At 38.9% G+C, this 16,830-nt stretch overlaps 1 protein-coding gene across 1 annotated transcript in view; it reads left to right on the forward strand.

Moving 5' to 3' along the window:
- Positions 1-16,830, forward strand: part of LOC126408343 (proline-rich protein 5-like) — a 41,102-nt gene that overhangs the window by 15,307 nt on the left and 8,965 nt on the right. Inside the window, exons 2-6 of the mRNA XM_050073846.1 lie at positions 2,819-2,949; positions 7,769-7,849; positions 8,796-8,844; positions 14,943-15,000; positions 16,428-16,519. Coding sequence (XP_049929803.1) covers positions 2,828-2,949; positions 7,769-7,849; positions 8,796-8,844; positions 14,943-15,000; positions 16,428-16,519 — 402 coding nt within the window. The 5' untranslated portion in view covers positions 2,819-2,827. The remainder of the gene's footprint in view (positions 1-2,818; positions 2,950-7,768; positions 7,850-8,795; positions 8,845-14,942; positions 15,001-16,427; positions 16,520-16,830) is intronic.

Below are 16,830 nucleotides of genomic sequence, written 5' to 3' on the forward strand. Positions count from 1 at the left end.
TGTACAGAAATACATCTTTGAAACGTGCTGACACCAGAGTGTGTGAGCTGTCACTGCTCACAGACCTCAGAGCAGCGCCCGGCTGTCTGCCTCTGTGGTTTTTGGAGAGCGAGGCAGAGTAAGACTTCTGCGCTGTAAATAAACAGGCTGATCTCGGGTCAGCGCCGCTCCACAGGAAGCTGTGGTTTGTTTCTGTGTTTGTAAATGAATCACACGCGGCTGAAGCTGAAGCGGCTCTGCTGACAACAGGAAGTAAAACCTGCACAGAGTCTCTTTACCTGCCTGTCTGTCTGTCTGCTGACACATCAGACTAAACAGCCGTCCACACCAAGAACAATAGATATGAAGTTTTAAAAATCATTCTAATTTAAGTGGACGACAGAGTCCTCACCACAACTATGCAACAACAACAGTGGCGAAGGATGTTGTTGGGATCACTTTCAAGGCGATTTGATGAATGATAGAAACACTGACAGCAAATCAAAATCCATCTACTAAACCAACCATACAGGCACAAGAAAGTCTCCATCTACCGACATTTCCAGTAAAACTTCAACCCCTGCATTTTTCTTCTTCTGTAAATCTGACTGATGACTTAATTTTTACTTAATGTGTTTTTGATTCTTTCTCACCTTGGACTGACACAAACTGGAGCAGAATGACACCCAGAGTTAATTGGTTAGATAGGTTCATCTCTGTTTTTCATACAATGTTGCTGTAACTTTGTTCTCCATTGTAATGTTAAAAAACTACAAAGTTATTGACCCTCTCTGGCGTCAGATCCGTGCTCATGTCTCTGCCACAGCATAATTAAAGCTGTTTGTGTACTTTGACACATCGCACGTCAGTGTCTGCTCTTGTGAGCAAGTGCACTGGTGCAGTCTGGTCTTTAAATACTGGAACATAAGAGCAACTAGTGTCCCAAAATACTTCTGAGCAACACTTTGAATCATCACCCGCGTGTTAATACATACCCCTCTAATTTTATTTTTCTTGCTCTGTGCAGTGTACACCTCTAACAGGCAGTCAGTATCCATTTTCCTGAACTGCTGACACAGCTGGAGAGCGCAGCGCGTGCTCAGCACTACTGTTTACAGAACGTTATCAGTGGGGATGTCATGATTAATATTAAGGTCACTAAGCAGCTTAGCACCACATATCCAATTTTTAGCTGTAAATATCACTTAAACAATTGGATGCATGTTATAAAGTTTTGTTCAGATGTTCATGTTCCCCAGAGGATGAATCCTACTAAATCCACTCTTCTCTTTCTAGTGCCACCATGACGTTCACATTTGTGTTTTGTCTTCGTTTTTTCGTGGCACCTATTTGATGAGCAATTTGATTTTAAATTAATTCAAGCAGACATTCGTGTTCCCCAGAGGATGAATCCAAATGACCTTAGTGATCCCCTGGTCCCAGTTGTTCAGAAGTAATCTGATCAGAAATCATGAAAATGGGTGTTCAATAGGAAAAAAAGGATTCTAATCAGATTAGATCAAGTAATCCAGTTTTGGGTTTGATCTGGATCAAACCTTCAGTATGTGTTGGATCTTTAAACCTGATCCTATCCTGATCCCAGCAGGAGGGTGGATTCAGGGTGGATTTCGTGAACAAAATGTAATATGTAAAATGTGTATGCATTTTATTTACATTTTGCACTTGGTTTGTTCTGTAATACAGTAGATAAAGTAGACATTAGGCTACCTATGAAGCCTTTTAGTATAGTAAAGTTAAAAAGAAAAAGAACAAGACAAAAAAAGGTATGCTGGGATGTTGTCGCCATAAAATAATCCCCCAAATAGTTGTCAGAATTTTAAAAAAAATTATTTAAAGTGATGATCTCTCCCTGGCGATAAATAGAAATGTCAGTGTGTTTGTTGGCAGACTACTAACATCATGATATGCAGTTATCTGGATTTGGTAGTCATGAAAAGTTTTTATCTAGATCAGGGTGATCCAGTCCAATGTTGCTTTGAAAAACCAGCACAAAGTAAGATGGATTAGCTGATCATGGATAGCAAAACATTTTTGAACAACTGGGCCCTGACTTTTCCTCTAGGGTTTAATCACATCAATGTTTTTATTTATCCTCATCCTCTTAAAAATGTGTTAAATTAAACAATGTTATCGTATTAACTGGTGCACTGCAGGAAAAAAGTGGGGCTGCACATCGTTTTTTTTGTGTGATGTCATCCTGCATGATAAGCACATCCAGAAAGACTGTGATATTGCACTCAGGTATTTTGTGAGTTCGGTGGAGGAGAGTGTCAGTAGAGAACTGCACTTAAAATGTAAATATCATTCTTTTTTATTGGTGCCTTTCTGTTCAAAGTTCAATTGGTTCAATAAAAGAATGCTGGAAATCATTTCCTTTCGTTTTTTTAATTGAAGAAACAATGTGTTGAATTTTATCAGTATTCTGAAAGCAGCAGAAAACGGAGTACACTTAAATATCTGTTTATTTAACAACCTTATTGTGTATTAGTTATTTCCTCATATCGTGCAGCAGTAGAAAAAAAAACAGATGCCCCTCAGGTTCAGAGCAGGAAGTCACTGTGTTTGTTGAACTGTAATCAAATTACCTGATGGCATAGTAAAATGATAACAAATATGATGTCTGTCATGTCAAACATAAATTAAAACGTGATGTAAAACATTCCAAGTGACCATTATGCTATCCATTCAAGTTACAGTTGGATCTTTAACTGTTGTCAGTGTTACAAAATGAGTTTTCTTATCAGAGGAGAAATACTTTATTTATTATTATGCCAATGATGCTTTTTAACTAACCATTTGTTTCCTCTCTCCTCAACAGCCAGGGTGCATGATGGGATCTTTCCGGCGTCCGAGACCTCGCTTTATGAGCTCTCCAGTTCTGTCGGACCTCGCCCGGTTCCACGCCAGCTCACCTGCGCTGCAGATCTCTAACACCAGCGTGTGGAACAGGTCAGCTGCACACTGACAGAACAACGCTCCCACATGTACAGTACATATTACATACAGTATAATTTAATTTATTGATGAGTCCACTTTTCCTCAGCGTGTCTCATCTTCTTGTTTAATTAGTGCTGCCCTACATTTCCCAGAATACCTTGCGACAACCCTGAACTCACCTCAGCCCCACAGACCTGCCCTCACCTGTTTTACAGCAAATATTTGAACATAAATGTTTCCAGACACTGAAAAAGTCGGACTGAAATGCAGAAAGCAGTGAATGAAATGTTTCAGAAGATCATCACAAACATTATTTTACTTTATTAATATAGAGTGTGCCAGTAAACCCGGAACTCCGTTAGCGCTTTTAGCACTTCCGGTTCTCTTGTCTAAAAGTCAATTTTTTTTTAATGAGATTTTGGTAAAATGCCTCAAATAAGGTCTGTGGTTAACAAAAGCTGAAGCAAGTTTCAGGTTTTGTTCTACGACATAAAACACGTCAGTAAATACCCTACTTGTGAATTTTGAAGCTTTTACGTGTCGTAAAAAAGGCGGATGCTAACAAGTTGCTCAATACGACTACAAACCCTGTCGGGGACAGTAAACGTCATCACCCCCGAACAGGCGAGAGTGCTGGCAGTCCGCCATTACAGCTTCTTATTTAGCTTAAACAGTCCGATTTCCCCATTATACAATATTTTTAAAATAAAGCGGCTGAAATCAGTTGAAAGCTTAGTGGAGGTGACGTAAAGAGTCATGCGACCGTGGAGTAGTCATGTAGTCCGTTAAAGCCTAACGTTAGCTTTTTACTTCTGGCGATTGCATTTAAGCTTCAAATGCTGTATGAAAGGTTTTCATATGTGAAGATTATCTCGCTGAACAAAACCTGTAAGTATCATAAACTTGTGTTAGCCACAGCTTATTTTCTGACATAATCCAAAACGCAATGCAAAAATCACATTCACTTTCTCTTCCGGGAACCAGCGCGATGGCACACTCTATAGATCAGGTCAAACTGAAACCTGGAGAGGAGGTGATGTTAACTTTCCTAAGAAACAAAAGGAGACTTCCTGGATCTCAGATGTTTACATTTAAGAGCCCAGACACACCAAACCAACTCCAGAGAACTAGCGCTGACAAAAGCCCCCTGCTCTGTTGCCTCACGTCTCTTGTGTCTCAGCCAAAAAGTTGCACATGAACACACTGCAAAGTCTTCAACCGACGGCCAACCAGCACGTACATTCTGCATTTACGTGAGAGGAAATACCTCTCCACACCAGCAGACGGCGATAGTCTGTATTTGTCATTCAAAAAGGGAAATGGGAAGACAATCTTGATGCAAGTTAGCCAGTTAGCACATTGACAACACAATCAAATGCTGAAAGAACAAAGCATATTGATTGTGCGCAGATGACCAGTAACACAAACCATCACAAACCATTTCTGCCAAAGAGCTCAATGGTCAAAGAAAATAAAATCTTACCTTATATAAGTTTGTGTCAGTCTCGCTACTTCTGGATTTTAGCTCTTTTTTTTACTTTCCTCACTTCCGTTTCTCTTTTCGTGCACTGAGCCAAACTGCCAATCAGAATGATATCATTCACTGATGGGCTCCGGATCAGCAGACAAAAAGCCGACTAGCACAGACGAAGGCCAACTGTGCAGGACATACTGCAGCAACGAGGGCCACGGATGCTTATTGGCGGCTCAACATTGAATGATGGCCGACCGTTGGCTTGGTTTGTCAGAGCCTTACAGGGAGTGAATGAAGATTCTAGCATTGGAAAGTTTTTATTGTTGTTTTCACAGTTATTTAAAAGGGTACGTTTAAATAAAATGCGTCAACTTGTGGAGCCACCCATGCTGCTACAGCAGACACAGAGACTATTGAAGGGGCTCAACAGACAGACCAGCTCCTCTATCCTTCTCAAATGTTAACCAACTGGATCGACCGGTGAAACTAGGCAGTACTGATCATAATTAAGATTATGTCACTGCACTTCCAATTTCTTGCCTCAAATGTTATCAGAAACATATTTCAGTGCCATGTTCGGGGTGTAAGAGCGAGAGTTTGTGAGAAGGAAGTGGGCTGCATACTGTTTCCTGCATAGTGAGGCTGAAAAAACTGAGATCAAACTGTAAAACTAAACAGCGCTGATCAAATCAAAACCAAGATTCTGATACTGAGTTGCCTATTTCCACCTCAGATGTTTTCAGAAACATGTTTTAGCTCATTGTTTAGCTGTAGTATGCAATGGTTTGTTACCAGCCGGCCGCCATTGTGTCAACAGAGGAGTGTGCATAATGTCACCCACCAGTGGGAGTGTTTATTGGTCCAATATGGCGCAGTGCATTCTGGTAGGTTTTACAACTCTTAAAGTGACTTCCACAGCTTCCACAGATGTTCTTGCTGTTTATTTATTTTTATTTTTATTTTGTTGTGTACTTTTATTTTGAAGTTTCTGTGTTGAGCCTCCTTTAGTGTTAAGCTCTCTTTGCATGATCTACCTACCAACCAAAAGAGTAAAATGTTACATGGCCTTTTTTTACACTTCATTTTTTTTAGACTTAGTCCACATGTACACAGTTTTTTGTAGCCTTTTCTTTTGGCCTTTTGTCTGCACACAAACTGCGTTTTAGGTCACTGAGAACAGACCTTTGTAAAACTCCTTACAGGGTGAACATGTTCAGTTTTCAGTGTTGATGTGTATACAGGGAAAACAATTTTGGCTTGTGACGTCAGAGTGTGCGCCGTTATCTCCTTTGTGAAGCATCACACATGAAGAGACATTTCGTGCAGTGATGGATGTGACCAAAATAGTGCTGGTTCTAACCTGCTAACATCTTTACACAAACATGTGCAGTTACCTAGAGCCGAGGGCTCTGCTTCAGGTAACCATCAGGTGATAGCTTTTATCAGGCTTCTTATTAGTCAACATCATCTTGTATCGCCACCAGATGGTTTGACATGCTCTTGAGAACACAAAAAAACTTATGAAAAAACAGTTGTTTCCATGTGGACTAGGTCCTGGATTTTCAAGAAATATAAATGATACATAACTAATATTAAAATACAAACATACACGAGACAAAGACAAATAAAAAAAATAAATAAATATATATTTATAATTAAATTAAAAATGAAAAATGAAGTGAAAATAATAAAATATAATTAAACACGTTTCTCCTACAGCTGACAGTCACCAGTGTTCAATTTCATCCCACCATACAGTCACATAAAGCGAGGTATGCAAAGCTCCATCCTGCTCCTAGTTATGGAACATATCAGTCATGTCCAAATTCCAAATTAAAATATTACATGCTTCGAAATGTTTTCAGTATTTGAGTAGAAATTTTAAAACAGAAGGTGATCCTGTATCAGTGTTTGCAGTGTTTGCAGTGTGAAGCTTCAGTGTCAAACAGAACGAACATCAGTTGTTATCAGATCTGACTCCATAATCCCACAACACCAAGTACAGATATTATCTTAATGTGTTTAGGACACAAGCTTAACTGGATGTATAGATTGAAGTGTGTGTGTGTGTGTGTGTGTGTGTGTGTGTGTTATGTTATGGGTCCAAACATGAGCTTAGAAAAGAATAAAAAGTGCTGGCTCGTGTTTTCCAGAGCTCAGAGGGAGGAACAGGTTCTGCTGAAGGTCAGAAGAGTTTCTGATCCGATGACACAGTTTTAGTTGATATTTAAAATGAGAGATTTAAAGCTTAGACTTTATTTATAATGATTGACAAGAACGTCTGGCGCATTCTGTCAACCCGCTGAAAAAAGAATGTGGAGAAGGAATCCTTGACTTGACATTTAGCCGGTGGACAAATGAGTTAATTTTGCACACACAATTCACCACTTCTAAGCAGAAAGCATAGGATAACGTTATCTTGGAGCCTGACTGGGCAAAGCTTCTCTTCCTCTGGACAGCTGCCTCGGTGTCTGCAGCTGCCTGTACCAAGGAGCAACGTGAAAGTGAAGAGCGCTCACTCTGCAGCAAAATGAAGAAAAAAACATGACATCATGAAAAGTTTCAGATATTCCCCGACCCTCATTTATCAGTGTATCAGTGTGTGTGTTCATTCAGTAGAAACTCTCCGGCCTGTTTCCTGCTTCTCCTGCAACACATAGCAGGATGTTTAGTAGGAAGTGGAGGTGGCAGCCGGGCCACGTCCTGTCAACCAGCTGAGTCACACACAGGGACCAACACACACACACACACACACACACACACACACACACACACACTGACCCGACGACACACTTCACAGAAGCTGAAGAACAAATTCTGTTGTCTCATCAGCATGAAGTCATGCGTTTATCTTGAAATCATAAATCCACCTCAGATAACTCCAGTGATGAGTTTATCTTAATAACCTTTCTCCCAAAGCAGTGGTGGAATGTAACCAAGCACATGTACTTAAATACTTACATTTTCTACTTCTTCTTTGCTGCATTTACGTGACAACTTTAGTCACTTTACAAATCAAGATTTCTAATCACAAAGTTTATCAAATCTGATGTTTAGTTATGAACAGCTGATATAAGTCCAGTACTTCCATTTCTATAACCTATCTGTCTGTCCGTCTGTCCATCCACCCATCCATCCTGACTGGACAGAGTGCACTGAGTGTTGCAGCAGGCTTAAAATCTCTCTCTTCCAACACAGTCGTGTTTACACATCAACAACCAGATTAAAGAGGAGCAAACGAAGGATTTGTAATTATGGATGATCTTTATCAAAGATCTTCATATACAGTCTTTGTTCAGGATATGTATGAAACACAGTTTGTTGACCTCTGACCTTTGTTTGTTTTTGTGTCCTCAGTGTCCAATCAGCTGTGATCAAGGTGTTCCAGGGTGGAGCGCTGCAGACCAACGAGCTGTTCACGCTTAATGAGAGCATCAGGTGACCAACACTACTACTACTTCGTCTTGTCCTTCTTCTCGTCCTTCATCTTGTTAGTTTTCTTCTTGTCCTTTATCATGTTGTTATTTGTCTTCTTGTTCTTCTTTTCCTTTGTCTTATTGTTCTTTATCTTCTTGTTTTTCTTATTTTTGTCTTCTTTTCCTACGTCTTCTTGCTCTTCTTCTTTGTCCACTTGTTTTTTGTCTTCATCTTTGTGTTCTTTGTAAAGAGAGAAAACCAAATAAAACTGCTGTGGTGTGTAGCTAAATGTATAATATTACATCATAAAGTATTTTTGATTATATTGACCATCTAAATCTTCTACAACATCTGTCTGATAAATGCAGTGCAGCTTAAAGTACATTATTTTCCTCTTAAGTGTAGTGAAAAAAAAGTATAAGGTAGCAAAACATTGAAATATTTAAGCAAAGGAAAAGGTAAAGGTACATCAGAATTGTACTGATGAAGAGCTTTTTGATAAATAGTTAATGTAATGTTAATGTAATTACATTACATCACTGTCAGTATGAGGTGAAATTCACACATCAGCGCCGCACAAGAAACAGGAACACACACAAATAATCAGTTTAAATATAATTCTGATGTAAAAAAAAATGAACAAATTAAATTATAATGTTACATACATTATAATACTTTAGGCCGTTAAACATGATTTATATTAATATTTGTGTGCAGAATTAAAGAGTCTAGTTAATAATAAATCTACTTCTTCACCCAAGTTTTAAAAAATGATACACAAGATGAAAAATCCTCTCATGCTGTACATTCACACACAATGTCACACTTTAACAATAGACATTAATAGTCATATGAACATTATTAGATTAATCAAATCTTAATAATCAGCTGCTTCATTATAAAACCACAGACGTGAAACATGGCGTCCGTTAGTCGTTTTTCCTGAAATCCTCTTGTGTTTTCGCAGGTGGCTCCTTAAAACTGAGATGGGCTCCTTCATCACTGACTACTTCCAGGTACTTTCACTCTTTATTTCCTCTTTTTATTTACAGTTTGACAGAGTTCATGTTTGTTTTCAACAATCAGAGGAAACAGCTGATGTCAATGTGGTTGCTACATTTCCTGTATCTGTGTTTGTTGCAGTTTAATATTCAGAGTCTGCTGATACTGGATATATTATCAGTGATCTGATGTTTATGTGTTAAACAACAGAAATGTTTTTGCCAAGAATCTGTTTCTGGTCGTTATTTTGCGGCATAGATTTTTAGGTGGAACATTGTTTAAACATTTTTAAAATTACGACAGCTTTTATTAAATCCCAGCGATCAAGAGAAATAAATTGTAAAGTCAAGGCAAGTTTATTTATATAGCACATTTCAGAAACAAAGCAATTCAGAGTGCTCTATATCAGTGGTTCCCAACTGGTCCAGCCATGGGGTCCAGACTTCTCCTTAGTCATTAGTTCGAGGTCCCACGGTTAAACACATTCAGTGCCATACTTGCGTTTGGCCATGTCGTTGAGCTAGTTTGCTGTCTCTGTCAAGTAGCCGTTGGTTAGTCACTCTAAAGCAGAAAACATCACTTCATAACGAAAGCTCTGTGCTGGAAATTTACTGTACTTAAAACATAACAAGTTTGTGAGTCACTTTCAGTCCATTCAGAATTGGCCTGTGACCTACTTTTGGACCGCTACCCACCAGTGGGGAACCACTGCTTACATAAGACATCATCAAGACAAGGCGCCAAAAACAGGCATAAAAAACAAGAATAAAGTCACAGTGCAGTCTAAGGAATGAATAGATATTTGATTTAATAAAAGGCAGCGGCAAACAGAAAAATCTTCAACCTCGATTTAGAAGAGCTGCAGTTTTCTGGGTGTTTACTCCAGATATGTGGAACATAAAAACTAAATGCTGCTTCTCCATGTTTCGTCTTGACTCTGGGGACACAAGGCAGACGTGAACCAGACGATTCAGTGCTTTATACACCAACAGTGTTTTAGAATTGATTCTCTGACAGACAGGAAGTCAGTGTAAAGACCTCAGAACTGTCTTGGTCTTAGTAAGCAGCAGCATTCTGAATCAGCTGCAGCTATCTGATCGATTCTGGTTGATTAGCAGGACCTGTAAAGACCCTGTTACAGTAGTCCTTATATTCTTGATATGTTCTTAAGGTGACAGTAGGCTGACTTTGTAATGGTCTTAATGTGGCTGTTGAAGTTGATGTCTGTGTCCATGACTACACCAAGATTTCTGGCTAGGTCTGTGTTTTACAACATTAATACCACTTTCACGTCTTCATGGTAAGTTGCAGCCAGCAGCTGGTTAGCTTAGCTTAGCATAAAGACTGGAAACAGAGGAAAACAACTGGCCTGGCTCCGTTCAAAGGAAGCAAAATCCACCTCCCAGCTCCTCTAAAGCTGATTGAAGACTAAAGACTTAAAACAATTGTAGAGGGGGTTATGTGCCAGACTGTATTTCTTGCCTCTGTGCGGTTACAACTCTGGTCCTGACTAACACTAACGCAGGCAATACTAAATCAAGGTGATAAAAGCTACAGTTGTGAAACATCCCTGTGAGTCTTCAGAGTCTGAGCTGATGGTGTGATGGTGAACTCAAACTGTGAAGATGTTTATCTGAAAACTCTCTGCACAAACATGGACTCATGCAGTTCAGTTAATTGATTTTAACACTACGTACTGTACATGCTTAGTTACATAGCACATCTGTGTGTGTGGTCATGTGACACAACATGAAACTGGTGATGACCCCAGACTTTTACTGGGAGTCAGCATTCAGACCACTTCTCAGCTGGACAGTTGGACCAGTGTTTTGTCCATGTTTTTAGAAAGATGTTGATCTCATTGTCACTTTTATACTTTTCACCTAATTCCCAAAACTCAGATGTTCTTTAACTTAAGTAGAAATATGGAAGTGTCGAAGCAGACTTATGTTATCTGGGGCCACTAAACTAAAATATATCAAGACTTGTTTTAGTCTTATTCTCTGAAAATAATCTGGAATAATATGAATCCACTTTTACGTCTGGAACCTCCCGTCTACAACGGGCTTGAGACGCCCTTGTCGAGGACTTGGCTCAGATTCCAGAGTTACCCTCTTATCCTGAAGCTTCCTTAAGGAATCTAATCTCCTTTGCTGACCTAACCCCCTAACCCCCTAACCCCCTAACCCTAGCTAAATCCAGCATATTTACATGACGTCATGTATTTGTACCGATTGTTCATTAATATGCACGGTCCTCTTCAAATAAAGTAAAGTAAAGTAAAGTATTTGAACCCTGGACCTTCCACATGGAAGACAAGTGCTCTGACCACTAAACTAGTATTTCTTAATATTTCCTCTTTCTTCTTGTTTACTTTTCTTTTACAACTTTGTCTCATTTTCTATGAAATCTGAATATTCTGTGCAGTTATTTGTAGAAACAATTTCATGACATCCACTTGTTTAAACAGCCAGTGAGCTGCTTCATGGTCAAACCTTTCACACTATTTTTTTAATATCTACAAAGATAATCAGGGATTTAAATACTACAAATTAGTGTTCTCATGACAGTTATGTAGTGAAATGTTTCTAATATCTTTAAAGATATCAATATTCTAAACCATATTCGATACCACAGGAAAAATTGACATTCAGGGCATAGAGATTTCACGAAGAGATAAATATCAGGTGGCTATTTCATGAAAACAATGACTTTTCTTTTCCTGGTTAGTAGCAGAGTGCAACAGAATGACCGCAGGAAATGTTAAAGTCACCCTTTCGATCAAATCCCCCATCATGTTGTGCACTTATTTATCAATAAATGCCTCAAAGAAAGCCAAAACATGTATGTCTTTGTATTCTTTGTATTCACAAACAAGTTTGATTGCTCTCACTCCCTCTTCACGTAAGCTTTTTGTTTACTTTCCTCATTTCTGTTTCTCCTCTCCTCTGTGTGATATGTGTGGAATTTGTGGCATTTGTATTTGTTTATTTTATTTATTTATTTTTAGTGAAAATTAAAAATGTGCATAAAAACAGGTGGTTTGAAACACACCTAGTGACAGCTCCAAGTTAAGGCCTATAAGAGTGGACTGCTTCAGCAACATCATGGAGCTTACGATGTGCTTTGTCTCGCTCCCTGTAGGATACTATCCTGTGTGGGTTACAGTGTCAAGGCCTTGCTGTTAGGACACGCCCACTTCTCAACAATCAAATCAAATCCCTCCCAGTGTTATATCCCACCTGCCTGTCCTGTTTCTCTCAGAAATACGTCCGTTACAGAAGTTATATATTTTCAAAATGCTGCTTCATCTGGACTGAAACACTAGGGGAATGCAAGAGAGCTCAGTTGGTACCAGTGTATTGAAATCACCAAAGATGATTATTGAAACCGTTTCAAATATTAAGAACTGATATGTTTCAAAAGGCTGTAACCTGTTAATTGTCCTGACTCACGTTCACAGAACACAGCAGTCCGGATGTTTTTATAAAACCAGTCTAACCCACATTAATGGTGTTCCTTTTTCTTGATCTCAAAGAGGGAAGTTCTTTCTGAGAACATTTAACACCAAACAGATAAGCTCACTTAATAGCGTGTGTGTGTGTGTGTGTGTGTGTGTGTGTGTGTGTGTGTGTGTGTGTGTGTGCGTGTGTGTGTGTGTGTGTGTGTGTGTGTGGCTCTGTGCGTCTAAGTGAAGCAGCCGCTCTGTGTCATTCACACTAAGCTGATTTCTGTCTCCTGAAGCTGCAGCGCTGAACGGTCAAGTGTCTCCTGATCCTTTTTATTAATCGTCCGGGCCTCAGAGAGCGAGCTGTGGATCAGCAGATAGTGATCAGGATGACTGGCTTCCTCTTCCTGTTCAGAGATGACAGCAGGGGAAGTCCTCCTGTCAGACCTGTCTTTATGTGATCTGAACACTGATGTCCTCGTCTCAGAAACACAAACATGTCCTTCCTGTCCACAGCTCAGTGTCCACCCCGTCCTCACTGATCTGTAGAGAAAAGCTTTAAACTTTGACATCCAGATAAAATGTGATGAAATGTCACAGAGATGGTGACCTTCACTTCCCTCACCGCCACATGTTACAGTTTCCTGTTTATTCTAGATGGGGCAGTGACTGTACAATGGTGACTCTGCAGATTTTAAAAATAAACCTAGTGGTTTATGGTAACTCCTGTAAATGTCAAGGGTTAATCTGTTTATCTGGCACCTTTCATACAGGTTGGTCTCTTTACAGATGACATAATAGAAATTTAAGTTATGAAAATGTAATAAAAATAAGACCAATAAAATCAGCTAAAATAGATTTTATGAAGGTAAAATAGATAAAAGGAAATAGTAAATAAAAGTTCCTTTAAACTTCGCAAGTGTGCAGGACAGCAGATCTGCTGATCAAACATCAATTAAGTGCTGATGTTTTGACTCATAAGCAGACTTAATGATAATAATAATAATAATAATAATAATGATGATAATATTATTATGATAAATTGGATTTATATTGCACTTTCAGGATAGTCAACAGCAGTCAAAATAAATAGGTAAATAAAAAATAGACATGAGCTATCTGAGTAATGAAATGATTCTGTGCGCCCTGTCCCTCTGTCTTGTCACTGCTGTGTCCCGCCGCCGCATTTTCCTCACTGAGTTTTGGTTAAACGTCTCTAAAGGCTTCTGACTGATATGAAAAACGCAGAAAATCGAACCTGTTCCGAAAATTTTATTGATGGATGAATGTTTTGGACTCAGTGTGCAAATATGATTGACACAACGTTGTATATATTTATAGACATGCAGGAATTTCGGATGAAAAGAATGCATCACTTGCCCACCGTATCACTACCCTCACTGTGCCCACGTTCATGGAAAAAAAAGATAGATAGATAAATATTTGAGATGGTTGTGGCCCGTTCAATCCCACCAGTGCCCGTCAGTGGTTCAATCCCTGGCCCCTGCAGTCTACAGGCCGAAATATCCTTGGACAAGATCCTGAACTCCAAATAACACCTTATATGCCCACCTTGTGCCCAAGGCTGGGGCAGCTGCGGCTCAGGACTTAAAGCAAGTCTACCAATTGGAAGATCGGCAGTTCGATCCCAAGCTCCTCCAGTCTGCATGCTGAAGTATCCTTGAGCAAGATACTGAACCCCAAATTGCTCCCGATGGCTGTTCCATCGGTGTGTGAGTGTGCTGAAGAAAAAACGGAGTAGCAGATGGCACCTTACATGGTAGCCTCAGCCACCAGTGTGTGAATGGGTGAATGTGACTTGTAGTGTAACAAGCACTTTGGGAGGTCAGACGACTAGAAAGGTGCTATACATGTACAAGTGCAGTCCATTTACCAGTGTATGAATGTGTGTGTGGATGGGTGAATGGTACAGTTAAGCAAAGTGGTTACTAAGACGTATATGGAATCCATTTACCGTTTAATTTGTAAAATACTAAGTGTGTTATCAGGACTCAGTCAGACAACTGACACTATGATTATAAACTCAAAGTGTCAGCTTCGTACAGCAGCAGCAGAGATCTGGCAGAGGCATGCTGGGACATTATGTGCAGGGCAGCATTTATAGACCCACACAACCAGGAAGACTATGATTTGAATGTTGAGGCCCAGAGGATGATAGAGGTAGAGTTAGTCATTCTTCCTCCATAAGGAAAGAGGGAAATGAAGCGGAGATAGGAGCTGCCAAGCCTGAGCTGTGCCACAGCCACACCAGCTGTACTTGTTACGTTTGGTTAAGGAGGTCTAAAGATCTAATGTTAAAGAGCAAAATAAGCGCTCTGCAAAAATTTAAGGTGATTGACGAATATTTTTTCTTGTATATTGTCCGGTGTAGTTGGTAACACTGGTGTTGTCATGAGTTTGTTAACAGGTGGGAAAAATTTCCCCATCTAGGCGTCCCTAACTGACAGGTATTTCTATTATTGTGTCCACCTCAGTGAGAGGAGGCTAAACACTGATACAAGCATATCTGTGTAGGTCAAATAAGGATGGTAGCAGCTCTGCAGACGTTTTGATCGGGATGTCTGAATGATGATTATATCACATCTTCTCGTTTTTGTATTTAACATCATGCATTTACTGTGTGTGTGTGTGTGTGTGTTTCAGAACCAGCTGCTGACTCGAGGTCTGTCTGAAGTCCTGGAACAGGTCCAGCTTCACTCAGGTGAGTTTGATGGTTTCTGAGTCTGAGCTGTGAAGACACTCTGACTGTCTCTGTCTCTGCTCAGGACAAACAGGACAAACAGGCGTCGAACAAACACAGAGCAGGGTGAAGCTTTAATATCCCTGAGGGGAAATTTGTTTTAGCATTTTGCATTTATTCATTGATGTGTGACTGTAGTTTCAGGACAAACAGTTTTTCTTCTGCACAAAACACATTCATGTAGATTTCTTCAACTCAGTGTTAAAATTGCAAACAAAGGTTTTGTCTTTTTGACTGAATTAAAATCATAATGTGATTTAAAGAGCTGAGTCCATGTGAGGAGATATGATCTGTGTCAGACAGCAGATTGTTAAACACAGAAGACCTTCAATCAAAATTAAAATCAGAACAGTTTCAAGTTGAAGAAACCCAAGATTTTAGATCTATTTTAATTCTATTTATTTTAATTTTAATTTAATTCTAATTTTCTATTATTTAAGATTAATTTAATTTTTACTTGTTTGAGTCAACTGTGGATGTTTTTCTCTCATCATATGTCTTTTGCAGTGATGTCAAAAATGTTCAGGGTTTTTTTATTTATATATATTTTTTACATTTATAAGACAAATGTTCCTCAAAATCATTTTCCTAATGATAGGGGACATTAATTCTAACAAAGTTGATGGTGTATTGATCATTAATAATGACTGACATTATGAAAACCCATTTGAAATGCTCTATGTAATGAATTTCAATTTTATTTGAAAAATATATCAATTTAAACTCTGCAAAAAAGGCTGCAGAGAGGTGTAAAACTGTAAAGAGTAATAGAGCTTGATTGTAGTAACCTTTAATTTAAACTGAAGACCATTTTTCAAAATACAATTATTATATTGTTTTTGTTTTTTATTTCCAATTTATGTACTTTATTTAATACAATATTCAGTTTTTTTTTGTTGTATTTTAGATATTTGACCTTTTTTTTACTACAGCTTACCTTTTTTTGTATATTTGTTTAATAAAAGAAAAAATAATAATTAAAAAGTTAGGGGTGCTGAAGTTTCTCAGGTTATGATAATGTAAATTACTTTGTGTTTATTTGAATAATTTTATTTTCTATGTTGTGTCCACTGATGGTTCACAGCAAACATTTAAAATCTGTTGTTGCTCAGCAGCTCCTCGTTACAAACCCATGTAATCACTTCACATATTAGCCATTGTTCTTCGTTGTATCGTTTTGCTATTTAAAGCCGCAGATTCAGTGTAATGTGATAACAACACACAGTGTCGCTCTGTTTGTGTTTACAGACAGCAGAACAACAGAAACATTAAGTTAACGTTTAACGAGCCCATTTCCTCCTCAGTGCGTCCATCCAGGATATTTGTGGGCACTTGGTGGTTGTTAATGTTTTTCCATAGTAACCGGCCTATGTGTGTGTCGCCTGTAGGTGACAAGCAGCTCGTCGTCCTCGCCGATATGTGGGACAGATTCTTCACAGAGATCCTCCCGACCCTGCAGGCCATCTTCTACCCCGTCCAGGTACACACACACACACACACACACACACACACGATTTGCTATTTGACTGCATGTGTCAGTTTGTACAAGGAAGTTGACACAAAAGAAGAGGAAGAAATTAACACTGATTTGATCTACTGACTGACCCCAAAATGACACCTGATTAATGATTATAACACACAGTATACAGTGGTGTGAAAAAGTGTTTGCCCCCTTCCTGATTTCTTACTTTTTTGCATGTTTTCCACACTTAAATGTTTTAGATCATCAAACAAATTTAAACATTAGTCAAAGATAACACAAGTAAACACAAAATGCAGTTTTTAAATGAA

Source organism: Epinephelus moara, chromosome 20, assembly GCF_006386435.1.
Source record: "Epinephelus moara isolate mb chromosome 20, YSFRI_EMoa_1.0, whole genome shotgun sequence".
Classification (NCBI taxonomy): Eukaryota; Metazoa; Chordata; class Actinopteri; order Perciformes; family Serranidae; genus Epinephelus; species Epinephelus moara.